Here is a 15,220-nt window from a genome sequence, read left to right as displayed (position 1 = left end):
ACTTCCCGCATTAGTGGAACTGCATTTGAGTCTTGAGCCCACATTTCATCCTAAAACTAGGTCTATCACATGCTCTTAACACAATCTGAAGACAGACACAACACATCCAGTGACTAAACCACAGCAGTGAGAAGAGCTGAACTGTGTGACATCATTACATGACAGTGCAATTAAAATGTGAAAACACCTCCTCAGTGACCACATAACAGCTCACTGGTGAGTCGCTCCTCAACTCTGTAAACGGTGACAAGACTCTCTTACGTTCACATTTTTTTACATGGTGCTATTGACTGTACAGAATGAGACAAACCTTATGTGAATCAGTCACACTGGACCTTGTGTTGCAGGACCAGAAAAGGGTGTGGAACAAATTGTGTTGCATCCATTTTATTCAAAATACATGTCTCTGTTTCAGTCATTAACAATAGTTGACAGACTTCATATACACAACACAATATATGTCCAAGGCAATACTGTAGAAAATGTTGCAAAAACATATTTCTAATGTTATTAAAAACATTTTCTGTCAAGTAATCAAAAGGTATTATCTGCCAGCAGAAATTGTTGTAATGTTTAACAATATGAGGCCCTCTAAAACAGTTTATTACAGTTTATCAGACAATTATTATTATTGTCTGATGGACATTAATGCATCATAACACTGTATGAGTTGTCATTATTTAGTTCAGTTGAATTCGTTAAAAAATAGAAAAGGGATTGAAAACTACAAAACAAGTTCAGGTAATCATTTCTGACTTTGTCCTTGTAAATCATCACACGTTGCCATGTTATCAAGATGGTTAGTACAGTTGCCAGCATAATTTATTAGCCCATGGCCACTGTTGTACACTGGCATTTTATTGCACACTCCCTTGAAGCAGTGGAACAAAAGCTATATTTTGAAATTGAGTGCAACCCTTGATGATGATGCACAAATCTGAGGACTGAATTCTGAAATATAGTGTGATTACTGTATAAGCTGATTTCACTGTGAGGCTCTCACTGCTTCTCCACCTTCTTCATTTTGACCAACCTGTTAAGGCCGGCAGACTCATAAAACAATTCCTATGACATCACAGGTCAATTCCTCCCCCCTTGTTGACTGTCCTCCTATCTGTCTGTGGAACTGCACCTGTCTATGGGTCTTCCAACAGTTTACCTTCTCCCTGAGAACGATGCTTTTGATGCTGGGCAGGAGGTTGAGAATGTTGCTGGGCAGAGACACCACCCCTGAGTTGGACAGGTTGAGCTCCTGTAAGGCAGCCAGTCCGCTAAACACCTCAGGGTTAAGTGGTCTCAGCCTGCTGTTGTGGGACAGGTCCAGGACCTGCAGGCTGCTCAGCTCACTGAAACTTTGGAGCTGGATGGAGGTGAGCTCAGACAGTCCACTGAGAGACAGGTAAGCCAGATCCCTTAGCCCTGTGAAGCTGTGCCTTTCGATGCTGAGGATGGGGTTGCCGTCCAGGCTCAGAGACCTTAGAGGGAGGCCCTGCAGCTTGGGCACAGCCCTCAGACGATTCCCTGCCAGACTGAGGCTCTGAATGTTAGGAGGGCTTAGCACCTGTGGATCCCTAGTCGTGACAGTGTTCAGCAGGTTGTTAGACAGGTCCACATTGAGAGGTCCTGCACCGTGGCCCTTGTTGGAAAAGACCTCCAGGTTGACCTCCTGGAGCCTGTTGCCGCTCAGGTCCACCTCGGCCAGGGGCAAGCCAGAGAAGCAGCCGGGGGCCAGCTCCTCCAGGGTGTTGTGGCTCAGGTCCAAGGTCTCCAGGTAGCGCAGCCTGGAGAAGATGCTGCTGTTGAGCCTGGAGAGGAGGTTGTTGCTGAGGTCTAGGCTGGCCAGCGTGGTGTAGCCCGGCCCAGACAGCATGGAGTCAGCGATGGTGTGGATGGCGCTGGAGGACAGGTCTAGGGAGGAGGTGTCCAGGGGGATGGAGATGGGGACCACCAGGCCATGACCACGGCCCACCCCACTACAGTCGACCCGGGTCAGGCTGAAGCTGTGGAACAGGCCGAAGCTCTCGACTTCACAGCGACAACCCGGGTGGCAGTCCATCACTGCAGCCACATAGTGAAGGACAAGCAAGAACCAAACACTCACACCCAGGAAACTGGACATAGCAAATCCTGAGGAAGACGCAACATGTTTGATTAAATTATGTTTTCATTTCATGAATTCATTACATTCCTAATCAAGAATTTGGTTATTTAGAAGACCTATATTATTAACGTCTTCAAATAATAACTTTTTTCCTCTTAGAATTAATGTAATGTCCCTCAGGACAAGTTCAATCATACGCTCAAAGGCACAGAGATAACTAACATGAACACGTTTTCTATTTCGGTTGTCAAGGGAGATGAGAAATACTGAGGAAAGTACTGTATATTTTCAGTATAAATTGCGATATGGTTTTTGGTCAGAGTAAATAACTTTCTCTGTGGCTTGGCTTGACTGTTGTAAATCATACAACCGTCTCTGTGTTCATTCATTCACCATGTATGCATCTATCATAATCACACATGGAGGGACCACATTTAGAGCCACTTCATTTAGAAAAAACACATATTAGTAAAAAAATCATCATTAATGACCCATTCCCTTTGATTAACAAAAGCAAACCCTACTGATTTGACCAAGTTTTTTGGCTTGCTCCTCAAAAAATGCTGGCGCCCATGACAGAAGCCAAACGTGAGTCGGCTTGGGGGTGTGGTTTGATGTGTGTGTTTCTTGGGTGTGTCCTTCACGCCATCAAGACACAATCATCTGTCAGAACCTTTCCCGCAGCTGTTTCACCCCACTCAATCCCCACAAACAAACCTCCTGCAGGTTGAGTTAAATAATATACATGCAGATGTATGGTGATATGCTGGAGGAAGCTTTGAATAGGTCAGTAGCCTACAGAGTAATATGAGAAGAATGCAATTGCTGAATTTATGTAGATATTCTAAACTTAGGTTTTTGATCATTTTTTAAATGTAGTAACAGGTCCATGTAGAATAAACAACCCTTCACAAAATACCACTGAAGCAGGTAGCTGCAGTTGTTATACCAGAGATGTTCTGCTAATATAACAAGGTGCACCTCTCATGTCAGAGTGGTCATACCGCGCTGTGTGGTGTATCGTATATAACAGGAGTTCCTTCCCTGATCCTGGTGCAGAATACACAGGGTTTCTCCCTCCCCATATTGACTGATACCTGATCCTGGTGCAGAATACACAGGGTTTCTCCCTCCCCATATTGACTGATACCATTCAATTCAATAATAATAATAAAGACAATACAAGTAAAAGTTGTGTCTAGTAACATTTTAATGCCGAGTGCCAGGTATCTGCATTTAGAGACATCAGTGTCAGGCCCGTCTGTCAGTCTCGACTTCATCACATAATCTTGCAAGTGTATCTGCTGGCTCCATACATGTTTCTGTGAACACATAGTCACTGTTTTATTACCAATTAGAGTTAGGATAGGTCATATCTGACACACAAACTGGTACTGTGTTAAAGTTAGAACAGGTCAGATAATACCTACCCAATTATGGTCTCCCCATCAAACGAGCGAGACTGGCAAGGCAAACGCATCTACAGTCCTCTCCATCTGTAGAACTAGGCAGAGTTGAGGCAAAGTTCATCAGTGACGTATGGAATGAAAAGGGTGTTGCAAATACTGGACATTTCTGCTGTACTGTATTATTAGTAATCACCTTCAGTCCCACATTGATGGGCATGGCAGCATAGATCAGCTTCTGATCCCGTATCAAAGACACTGATTAGATTATCAATGGTGGTTATGATTAGTATGGTGATTAGTATAGTGGAACCAACCTTATCGATGCATTCACCTTTCTATTTCACTTTAGATATCATGATCAGTGAAGTGAAATAGAATGGTAAATGCAGCGATCAGGCTGGTTCCACCAGGCTAGGTTACAAAGGTGAATTGGGACAAACCTCGAAACACTTGACCTTTGACCAGGTCAAATGTCACCAACCTAATTCAAGTGTTCTCCCTGTTCCATTTATAGGAAGGCTCACAGCGAGGGATGTCTGCGTGAGTCTGAGGGTCCCCTAGCTGACCTTCTCTAATGCATGTTCGGCTTCTCTCGAACAACTGCAGCTAACTACATAACCAGCAATAGCGTTATCTAACGTCGTTAGCTAGCTAAATTATACCAGAAATGTCATTATGTTCCAGGATCTCTGGTTATACTCACCAGGCATGGTCAATCCGTATAAGGATTTTCAGTCTGCCGTCCTTGGAACGCGTTGGGGGCGATGAAACAACGGAGCCCCATTCAATGAAGGGAAGCAGAGTGGGCGGAGGGGCGAATTGCACATGGAGCTTGGCAAAATGGGCCATGATTTGTTTATATATTTGTAATCATTTACTCACTGATACACTGAGGTTCCAAACTCTGCTTTAGACAAGACTGACTTTATGACCCAAATGATCCTATTTACACTTTGTCAATTTTGTTTCTGACTCATATCAATTCCACATATGCCGTTTTCAAAGGAATGATTTGCTTTTTAGGGGCAGTCGTTCTTTAAGTACAATAAACTGCTACGGCACACCATCTCAAATACTATAACAACCATCTTTTCTCTCAGAAGCTACATTTGCACATTGGACATGTTGCGGATGAATCCTAGGCCTACGAGTTTATCCAGTATTCACAGAACATTCTTGTGGCCCTGTGTTCTGTGGTAAATCACACTGCTCAGATGTGTCATGTCAACCGGAGGGGGCACACCTGTCCCCACCTCTGCTCCGGGGAGGGATCAGTTGTGCAGTGTGTTTGTGTGTGTGTGCCCGGACAATGGAGTTATGGTGAAATACCTGCCAAGGGGGAGCATTGAGCTCCAGGTGTGCAGTACAAAGCACAGCTCACCCTTTCTGAACTCTGGAACTTGAATGAGCTCTATCTATATTCACCTAGTATTTTGCATTGGGAATACAACTATTTTGAGTATTATTAGGTTTAGAGGTCGACTGATCGATCGGAATGGCCAATTAATTAGGGCCGATTTCAAGTTTTCATAACAATCGGTAACCTGTATATTTGGACAACGATCTGTCATTGCACCAATGTACCTAACCATAAACATCAACGCCTTTCTTTAAAATCAATACACAAGTATACATTTTTAAACCTGCATATTTAGTTAATATTGCCTGCTAACGTGAATTTCTTATAACTAGGGAAATTGTGTCATTTCTCATGCGTTCAGGGTATATACAGCAGTTGGGCAGCCTGGCTCATTGCGAACTGTGTGAAGTCCATTTATTCCTAACAAAGGCTGGAATTAATTTGCCAGAATTGTACATAATTATGACATAACATTGAAGGTTGTACAATGTAAGAGCCATATTTAGACTTTTCAACGGTTCCGCATTTCACTGAAAGAATAAAAGTTTTGTTTTCGAATTGATAGTTTCCGGATTCGACCATTTTAATGACCAAAGGCTCGTATTTCTGTGTGTTATTATGTTATAATTAAGTCTATGATTTGATAGAGCAGTCTGACTGAGCGATGGTAAGCACCAGGAGGCTCGTAAGCATTCATTCAAACAGCACTTTCGTGCGTTTGACAGCAGCTCTTCGCAATGCTTCAAGCATTGCGCTGTTTATGACTTCAAGCCTAACAACTCGGGGTGTGCACTAATAGTGTTTCAATCGGTGACGTCACTCACTCTGAGACTTGGAGTAGTTGTTCCCCTTGCTCTGCATGGGTAACACGGCTTCAAGGGTGGCTGTTGTCGATGTGTTCCTGGTTCGAGCCCAGGTAGGGGCGAGGAGAGGGACGGAAGCTATACTGTTACACTGGCAATACTAAAGTGCCTATAAGAACATCCAATAGTCAAAGGTATATGAAATACAAATCGTATAGAGAGAAATAGTCCTATAATTCCTATAATAACTACAACCTAAAAACCTCTTACCTGGGAAAATTTAAGACCCATGTTAAATGGAACCACCAGCTTTCATATGTTCTCATGTTCTGAGCAAGGAACTTAAACGTTAGCTTTTTTACATGGCACATATTTCACTTTTACTTTCTTCTCCAAAACTTTTTTGTATTATTTGTATTTTTTGTATTATTTAAACCAAATTGAACATGATGTTTCATTATTTATTTGAGGCTAAATTGATTTTATTTATGTATTATATTAAGTTAAAATAAGTGTTCATTCAGTATTGTTGTAATTGTCATTATTACAAATAAATAAATAGAAATAGTCAGATTAATCGGTATCGGCTTTTTTTCGTCCTCCAATAATTGGTATCGGTGTTGAGAAATCATAATTGGTCGACCTCTAATTAGGTTCCATATTAGATCAACAGAACAGTAAACGTAAAGGTACCTTATTAGAAAATGACTAAAGTAAAAGTCACCCAGAAAATCCTACTTGAGTATGCTACTCAAATTCCTTATATTAAGCAAATCAGACAGCACCATTTTATTTTTTATTTGCGGATAGCTAGAGGCACGGTCCAACACTCAGACATAATTTACAAACGGAGCATGTGTTTAGTGAGTCCGCCAGTTCAGAGACAGTAGGGATGACCAGGGAATGTTCTCTTAATAAGTGTTTGAATTAGACAATTTCCCTGTCCTGATAAGCATTCAAAATGTAACGAGTACTTTTGGGTGTCAGGGGAACTGTATGGAGTAAAAAGTACATAATTTTCTTTAGGAATGTAGTGAAGTTAAAGTTGTCAAAAATATGAATAGTAAAGTAGAGTACAGATACCCCCCAAAACTACTTAATTAGTACTTTCAATAATTTTTTACCTAAGTACTTTACACCACTGTCTTTGAAGTTTTTTTAATGAACTAATTAACAGACTTATTTGAAACTGAGTGCATATACTGCGTGTATTTCCTGTCCTGACAACATTTCTCCTCTCACAGCCACAGATGTGGAGTTGGCCAATAATTCACCAAAATAGAGGAGACCCGTTATTATCACCTCAACTACAATTATCACATCCCTTTCCTTTCTCTGCTCTACCATTCTCTCACCACCACCCTTTTGCTTTCACTGTTCAAAGCATCACTAACTAAAACTACACCCTTTATCCTTTCTTTGAGGAGCAAAAGGTGTGTAAAGGCCATTGTATTATTATCTTGACAGATGGATGTTACTTTTTGGTCATCAAATAAAAGAGAAGTTTGGGGGTTCTGAATAAAAGTATTTACTTGATACGAAACAAATCTAAATTTGATTGGACTTCTGATAAGCCATGTATGCTTTTGAATCTCTCATGTTCAGATCATTAGCCTATACTACAACAGGGAATCATATAGCAGACTAAACTACACTCCATGGTGAAGGAAGTTTGAGGAACTTCAGCAATGTTATCGTTGTGACAATGGTTGTTACAATGTTTCAAAAGTCAACAACAATTGTACTTTCATCCAGACATAATAACCTCAGAAAAAAAGTTATGTGAACTGTCTTTTGAAAAGTTCAGGACACATTCTATGGGTGATTTGAATGCAATGTAAACTGCTCACCTTTCTTGAAGAATTGTACCACGTTTGTGGCACTTATTCAGCCGATATGTTCAAATAGATCCCTTTGCGATGTCAAGAGACAGTATTATGTTAAAACAGACTGTCGTTTACATGTTTTCCTCTTTGTCTGATTCCCCCATCTGCCGCATAACTTTTCACCAGTACAGTCCATGTAACGACTTTCACGCAAGCAGAAGTGTGCCGCCCATTTTAACCTATTTCTAACCTCGTTCTTCTCAGATTACTTTTGCGGAAAAACTCGTGCCATGGCTCACGATGCAAAATCTACTGCGGTCAAGCTATCCTGCAAACAAAAATCCTCAGTCAAGCCATCCGCGCTGTAGAATATGAATGCGCCCATGCACTGAACATTATGGTATCACGAGGAATAACCTATGCTTGACAGGGAAGACGATCCGATCTCTGAACCTCTTCAGATTTAGTGTCGCCAGTGAATTGTGTGAAGATTATGTGATATGTTTATACCCAGTAACTTCATTTAAATAATTGAGGCAAATTATACTGACTTTATTCACACTTTTTTTGTTTCGGTTTCGGTAACAGCATACATCACACGCGGAAGCACATGCCTCCTAGGCAGTAGTTCGGTTAGATCCTATTCAGTGATTGAGATTCCACAGAACTACGATTGCTTTTGGATCTCTTGAAATAGGTCAGAAATACGGTCTTGAAGCAAGGAAACAGCACTTTATGAAGGCACAAATTTGATCAAAATCATTTCCTGATTAATAAAGCTATGATTGGATTGTTTTTAATGATCATTTACCTATTGTCAAATATGAATGAGATTGTATAAGTCATGGATGGTCATGATTTTATTTGAAGAGCTAATTCAAATAGATTGCCAATACAAGTAATTAATCTCATATTCCCAAAAAATATATATCCCATATTGGGGACTCAATGAAAGTTTAACATACTTTTTCAAATATGTATAATTTAGAAAATACACATACATGACATACTTAATAAATAAGCAATAAGACCCAAGGGGGTGTGGTATATGGCTAATACACCCTGGTTAAGCCCTGTTCTTAGGCACGACGTGAAGTGAAGTGCCTGAATACAGCCCTTAGCCATGGTACAGTGTATTGGCCATATAACACAAAACCCCGAGGTGCCTTATTGCTATTATGAACCGATTACCAACATGAATAGAACAGTAAACATGTATTTTTGCATCATTCCCGTGGTGTATTGTCTGATATACCACGGCTTTCAGCCAATCAGCATCCAGGACCCAAACTACCCGGTTTATAATGGCATTTATCCCATGTTGGAGACTCAATTAAATGACCTTTTCAAATACAGTACATTTGGAAAGTATTCAGACCCCTTCACTTTTTCCATATTTTGTTACGTTACAGCCTTATTCTAAAATGGATTAAAAAATGAAAAAATCCTCATCAATCTACACACAATACCCCATAATGACAAAGTGAAACAGTTTATTTTTTGGTTTTGCAAATGTATTAAAAATAAAAACAGAAACACCTTATTTACATAAATATTCAGACCACTTGCTCTGAGACTCGAAATTGAGCTCAGGTGCATCCTGTTTCCATTGATCATCCTTGACATCTTTCTACAACTTGAATAGAGTCCACCTGTGGTAGATTCAACTCATTGGACATGATTTGGAAAGGCACACACCTGTCTATATAAGGTCTCACAGTTGACAGTGCATGTCAGAGCAAAACCAAGCCATGATGTCAAAACTATTTTCCGTAGAGCTCTGAGACAAGATTGTGTCAAGGCAAAGATCTGGGGAAGGGTACCAATACATTTCTGCAGCATTGAAGTTCGACAAGAACACAGTGGTCTCCATCATTCTTAAATGGAAGAAGTTTGGAACCACCAAGACTCTTCCTAGAGTTGGCCGCCCAGCCAAACTGAGCAATCGGAGGAGAGGGGCCTTGGTCATGGTGGTGACCAAGAACTCGATGGTCACTCTAACAGAGCTCCAGAGTTCCTCTGTGAGTGGCCAGACAGAAGCCATTCCTCAGTAAAAGGCACATGACAGGCCGCTTGGAGTTTGTCAAAAGGCACTTAAAGGACTCAGAAGATGAGAAACAAGATTCTCTGAGCTGATGAAACCAAGATTGAGCTATTTGGCCTGAATACCAAGCGTTACATCTGGAGGAAACCTAACACCATTCCTACTTTTCAACCTGGAACAGTCCTAATCATACGCCATCCGAGTGCGCAGCTGAACACTGTATGCTGGAAACACTCTATTTGTTATTTTAACTAAAACATAACCAATTTGTTAAACATAAATACCAAACCTGTTTTTACATGGATTCCTCAGCGCAGTTAGCTTATAACCGCTAGGTCCGCTATTTCTCATCCCGGAATCCTGCTTAACTGACAGGTTAAAGTCTGCTTGAAAGAGCCGCTAAGCTGCTAATGTTAGCCATCAAGCTAACGAAATTAGTCCCAGATTAGTTTTCCAACGGAACCCTCTTTGTCTGGAGAAGTAAATGAACGGTTCCAGCCCTGTAGGAGCTGTATCCACGATGCTTTGTTTCAGGGCAAACTGGATCACTCAGAGTTCCAATGCGGAAAATTATTTGCTTGCCAAGGATCTTATGCTTGAGTTGGTTTCCTTTATCACACAGGTAGCCAGCCTACGTAAGAAACTGGGGAAAACGAAGAGTGGAATGTTTACCTTTTCTATGCCGGTGGCTGGAAGGTGTTTGCGCATGTTGGATGCATCTCTGTCTTGTCATTTGTTGTTATCCGACTGGCCTGTGTTGCCTGGAGTCCGTTCACCAGGGGATCCATCTCCTGCCTCTCCTCCCCCATAGCTTGACCGCGATAGCGGAATCAAAAGAGAACAGCAAGAGGAGCATGGCAATCAACAATGGTTACATGTCACAAGCCGTGGAAGCCGAAGACAGCGGCCTACCGCAAAGCAATCTACACTCCCAACGAGAGGCCCGGAGTGGATACAAACAACGACTAGTTTCGCCATCCTAGAGCCTGATCTTCCTGCACCTTCGTCGCTGGGGGTACCGGTGTCTGTGGCCGCTGTGCCTACTCCTACTCCTTCCCCTACGATTTCGAAGTTGACATTGGCAAACTTCCGTCCCTGCTCTGAATCGAGCGGGCTCTCTCCATCTGTCGGAGACCTCCACCATCCTGTGAAGCGTGGGAGTGGGTGGATTTCCTCATGCTTCTCGCCAGCCGTGATTTTGGACAGGTCCATGGTAAGAAATGTGACTGTTCCTGTTTCAAAGACAATGTCCTATCCTGGAGCTTGAGTAAATTACATTACTAAGCTGCTCCTGAATGTACTACACCAGGACATGGACATTGATTCTATCATAGTCCATGTGGACATTATGAAGGGCAGCTCTGAACAGTTGAAACTGGATTTCAAAGAGCTGATTGACTCTCTGCTATACACTAATTTAAGACTCATCATATCTGGCCTTGTTCCCTCTCTGATTATTGCAGCTCAAAGGGTGTAACTTTTGTTGACAATTTTGGTGCTTTTTGGAAACAAAACACATTTTATTAGGAGGATGGGATCCACCCAAATCATTTGGGTTGCTGGATCCTTTCACAGCATTATAAGGCTGTGTTGAGACTATGTCTTATCAATGACCCAAACCCAGCTCAGTTAATCCCTACCATTGTGTCACTGAGTCATCATAATGCTTATAACAGGGGCATTGGTAGACACATTATACCAGGGGCATTGGTAGAAACCATGTAAGTAACCTAATTTATGTCCCTCCAACTGCCCCGAATGCCTCTACTGATTCCATCGCTATTGCATGCAGCAATCACGTGCCAATGAACCAAATTTATGCTGTTAACACTGAGGTGGTGAAGCCTAGTATGAAGTCCACTGTGTGCAGCTCATCCTGCACTAACATAAATAACATGAGAGTATCTACTTCTGCTAAGCTTCCCTGTAAAGCAATGAAAACAAGCAAGCATCACAGAAAAGTGCTAAAAATAGGCCACGTTAACATATGTAGCTTAAGAAACACGGTACATTAAATTAATAACTTGTTAGTAACTGATTACATTCATAGTCTCTGAAACTCACTTAGACAATACCGTTGATGATACAGTGGTAGCAATACAAGGCTATAACATTTCCAGAAAAGACAGAAATGCCAGTGGTGGAGGTGTTGCTGTTTACATTCAGAACCACATTGCTGTAAATATTAGAGAGAATCTCATGTTAAATACTGTTGAAGTAATATGGCTACAGGTTCAATTGCCTCTCCTAAAGCCCATTATTATTGTCATGCCCTGATCTGTTTCACCTATCCTTGTGATTGTCTCCACCCCCTCCTGGTGTCGCTTATTTTCCCCGGTGTATTTATCCCTGTGTTTCCTGTCTCTTTGTGCCAGTTTGTCTTGTCTTGTCAACCAGCGTATTTTCCCCGTGCTCCTGCTTTTTCTTATCTCTCTTTTTCTAGTCCTCACGGTTTTGACTCTTTCCTGCCCTGACTCTGTACCTGCCTGCCTGACTATTCTGCCTGCCCTGACCTCAAGCCTGCCTGCCACCCTGTACCTCCTGGACTCTGACCTTGTTATGAACTTTTTACCTGTTCACAACCATTCTCTTGGATACTAATACATATCAGAGACACAAACCATCTGTCTCCCTTGTCTGCATCTGAGTCTCGTCCTGTGCCCTTATAATTGTGGGAAGCTGCTAGAGACCACCAAGTGCTAACAGTCAGTATCTGGATAACGTGTGAAATGCTTGATAATATACAGTGGGGCAAAAAAGTATTTAGTCAGCCACCAATTGTGCAAGTTCTCCCACTTAAAAAGATTAGAGAGGCCTGCAATTTTCATCATAGGTACACTTCAACTATGGCAGACAAAATAAGAAGAAAAGAAATCCAGAAAATCACATTGTAGGATTTTTAATGAATTTATTTGCAAATTATCATAGGTTAAATAAGCGATAACACATATGGAAATATACATGAAAAGATGAAATGTGCTAAACTTGGTTTTCCCTGAGGAGAAGTTTGTTATATAAATAATTTTTACAACGCTTGAAAGAAAGTATAACTAAACTTAAATGATAAGTATTGCAACAGATTCATACAAATTATTAAAACATTCAATAAATATGAGTGACAGAAGTACCTCAGTTTGAAATGCTTTAAAATTATTATCTTTTTATTAGCAATACAAGGAATAAACCTGACGGATGAAAACATATTGTAATGACCTGGTTAAATCATAAAGGAACAATTGTCCAGACAGTTGATTGAGTTTACGAGTTCACGGTTTATTAACCCAACTCCACACAGGCTACTGTTTGGCCGTAGCCCACGCCAAATAAATGAAAGATACCCGTACAAAACAACCGTGGCCTTCTCTTGTGAAGACCAGACGTAAGAGAGAGAACAATTGCTAAACATGGTGTTAACTTGCAATGCTCCACAGTCTTTCCTTCCGCATCTGAAGGGAAGACATGTCCTGGTGAGAACTGACAACACCACAATGGTGGCTTACATCAACCATCAGGTTGGACTGAGGTCCCACCGCCTCCATCTTATGGCACGGGATCTCCTTCTCTGGGCTCAGGAATGTCTAGCGTCTCTACGCACAGCGCACATACCTGGCATCCTGAATGTGGCCGCGGATATTCTCTCAAGGGAGGGCCCGCCACCTTTGGACTGGAGCCTACATCCCCAGGTGGAGCACCTGTGGGACAAGTTCGATTGGGCACAGGTGGACCTCTTTGTCTCCCTGGACAATGCACACTGCCCCCTGTGGTACTCCATGTCAGAGCCACCAGGGCCTCGGGGCTTGGACGCTCTGGCTTACGATTGGCCAGGGCGCACAGCTATTTTTAGGTCTCTCCAGATAATGTTTGATCGGGTTCAAGTGCTGGCTCTGGCTGGGCCTCTCAATGACATTCAGAGACTTGTCCCAAAGCCACTCCTGCATTGTCTTGGCTGTCTGCTTAGGGTCATTGTCCTGTTGGAAAGTGAACCTTTGCCCCAGTCTGAGGTTCTGAGCTCTCTGGAGCAGGTTTTCATCAAGGATCTCTCTGTACTTTGCTCCGTTCATCTTTCCCTTGATCCTGACTAGTCCCTGCCACTGAAAAAAGTGCCCACAGCATGATGCTGCCACCACCATGCTTCACCGTAGGGATGGTGCCAGGTTTCCTCCAGACGTGATGCTTGGCATTCAGGCCAGAGTTCAATCTTGGTTTCATCAGACCAGAGAATCTGGTCTAAGCGGACTGTCATGTGGCTTTTAAGGAGGAGTGGCTTCCGTCTGGCCACTCTACCATAAAGGCCTGATTGGTGGAGTGTTTCAGAGATGGTTGTCCTTCTGGGATGTTATCCCATCGCCGCAGAGGAACTCTGGAGCTCTGGAGGAGTGGCCATCGGGTTCTTGGTCACCTCCCTGACCAAGGCCGTTCTCCTCCGGTTGCTCAGTTTGGCCAGGCGGCCAGCTCTATGAAGAGTCTTCGTGGTTCCAAACTTCTTCCATTTAAGAATGATGGAGGGCACTGTGTTCTTGGGGACCTTCAATGCTGCAGACATTTTTTGGTACCCTTCCCAAGATTTTTGCCTCGAGACAGTTATGTCTCGGAGCACAATTCCTTCGACCTCATGGCTTGGTTTTTGCTCTGACATGCACTGTCAACTGTAGGACCTAATCTAGACAGGTGTGTGCTTTTCCAAATCATGTCCAGTCAATTGAATTTACCACAGGTGGCTTCCAATCAAGTTGTAGAAACATCTCAAGGACGATCAATGTTAAGGTATTTATGTTTATTTTTTAAATATTACTTTGCACCTAAAAAACTGTTTTCACTTTGTCAATATGGTGTATTGTGTGTAGATCGATAAGGATTTTTTTTTAAAATCATTTTTTAAATAAGGTTGTAACATAACTAAATGTGAAATGTGGGAAAAGTTCAGTTGAAGGTCTGAATACTTTCCGAATGCACTGTATGTGTGAAACACATCTCACTGTCCTAGAAATGCCATGGACATTATGAAAACAAGCCCAGATTCCCCAATATTTACTGCATAGTGCCTAAACGAACTACTGACTGGGGGGCATGTGCTTCAGCATTTGATGCATGTTGGTACCGAAACCAAACAAATAAAAGTGCGAAAAAAGACAATAATATTTCACATCAACATAACATAGTTATCTGGCGACAATAAATCTGTTTAGAATAGGTTCTCTCTTCTGTCAAACATATTACGCTTGATACCATAACGTGCAGTGCATGCTTACACAAATTCTACAGCGCGGATGGCTTGAGCGATCATTTTCGTTTGCAGGATAGCTTGACCGCAGTCAAAATCCAGCCTGGGACGGAGGCTCAACAACACAAATACATGTAGTCCTTGAATTAACACATTTCATGAGATTGGTGTTTGACTTTAATTGCAATAAAACTTTTCCTATTTGATATGTTTTCTTAAAGCTAATATGCGAACATATGATCTAATAAGTCAATAAGTCAAAAACATTATTTTAATTGGTATGAAACAAATAGATGCTGGATACATTTTACACGCAATCTAAATGTAAGCAAACCGATACTTATTCTTGATTTGAGGGAAAAATCTAAGTAGGCCTCTTGAGCCCATTTATCCCATGGGATGATAACATTTTTCCTGTAGCCCTTCCTCCCACATGCTATTCTCTGCTTTCTTTAC

The 15,220-nt window shown here is 41.9% G+C and overlaps 1 protein-coding gene across 1 annotated transcript; it reads right to left on the bottom strand.

Annotated features, from left to right (window-relative positions):
- Positions 1-630: 630 nt before the first annotated feature.
- LOC124000619 (tsukushi-like) lies at positions 631-8,045 on the bottom strand. Its single transcript, XM_046307134.1, has 2 exons — positions 7,524-8,045; positions 631-2,127 (listed from the first exon to the last, which is right to left on the bottom strand). Exon 2 carries the CDS (start codon positions 2,117-2,119, stop codon positions 1,052-1,054), a length of 1,068 nt encoding a protein of 355 aa, XP_046163090.1. The 5' UTR covers positions 2,120-2,127; positions 7,524-8,045; the 3' UTR covers positions 631-1,051.
- Between the last annotated feature and the right edge of the window lie 7,175 nt (positions 8,046-15,220).

This window comes from Oncorhynchus gorbuscha, linkage group LG16, assembly GCF_021184085.1.
Source record: "Oncorhynchus gorbuscha isolate QuinsamMale2020 ecotype Even-year linkage group LG16, OgorEven_v1.0, whole genome shotgun sequence".
Classification (NCBI taxonomy): Eukaryota; Metazoa; Chordata; class Actinopteri; order Salmoniformes; family Salmonidae; genus Oncorhynchus; species Oncorhynchus gorbuscha.
Note: the sequence above shows the minus strand (reverse complement) of the source record. Positions and strands in the feature narration are given on the sequence as shown.

Excerpts from the sequence above, each read along its gene's own strand:
- LOC124000619 (XM_046307134.1), bottom strand. The coding sequence starts at position 2,119 with ATGTCCAGTTTCCTGGGTGTGAGTGTTTGGTTCTTGCTTGTCCTTCAC.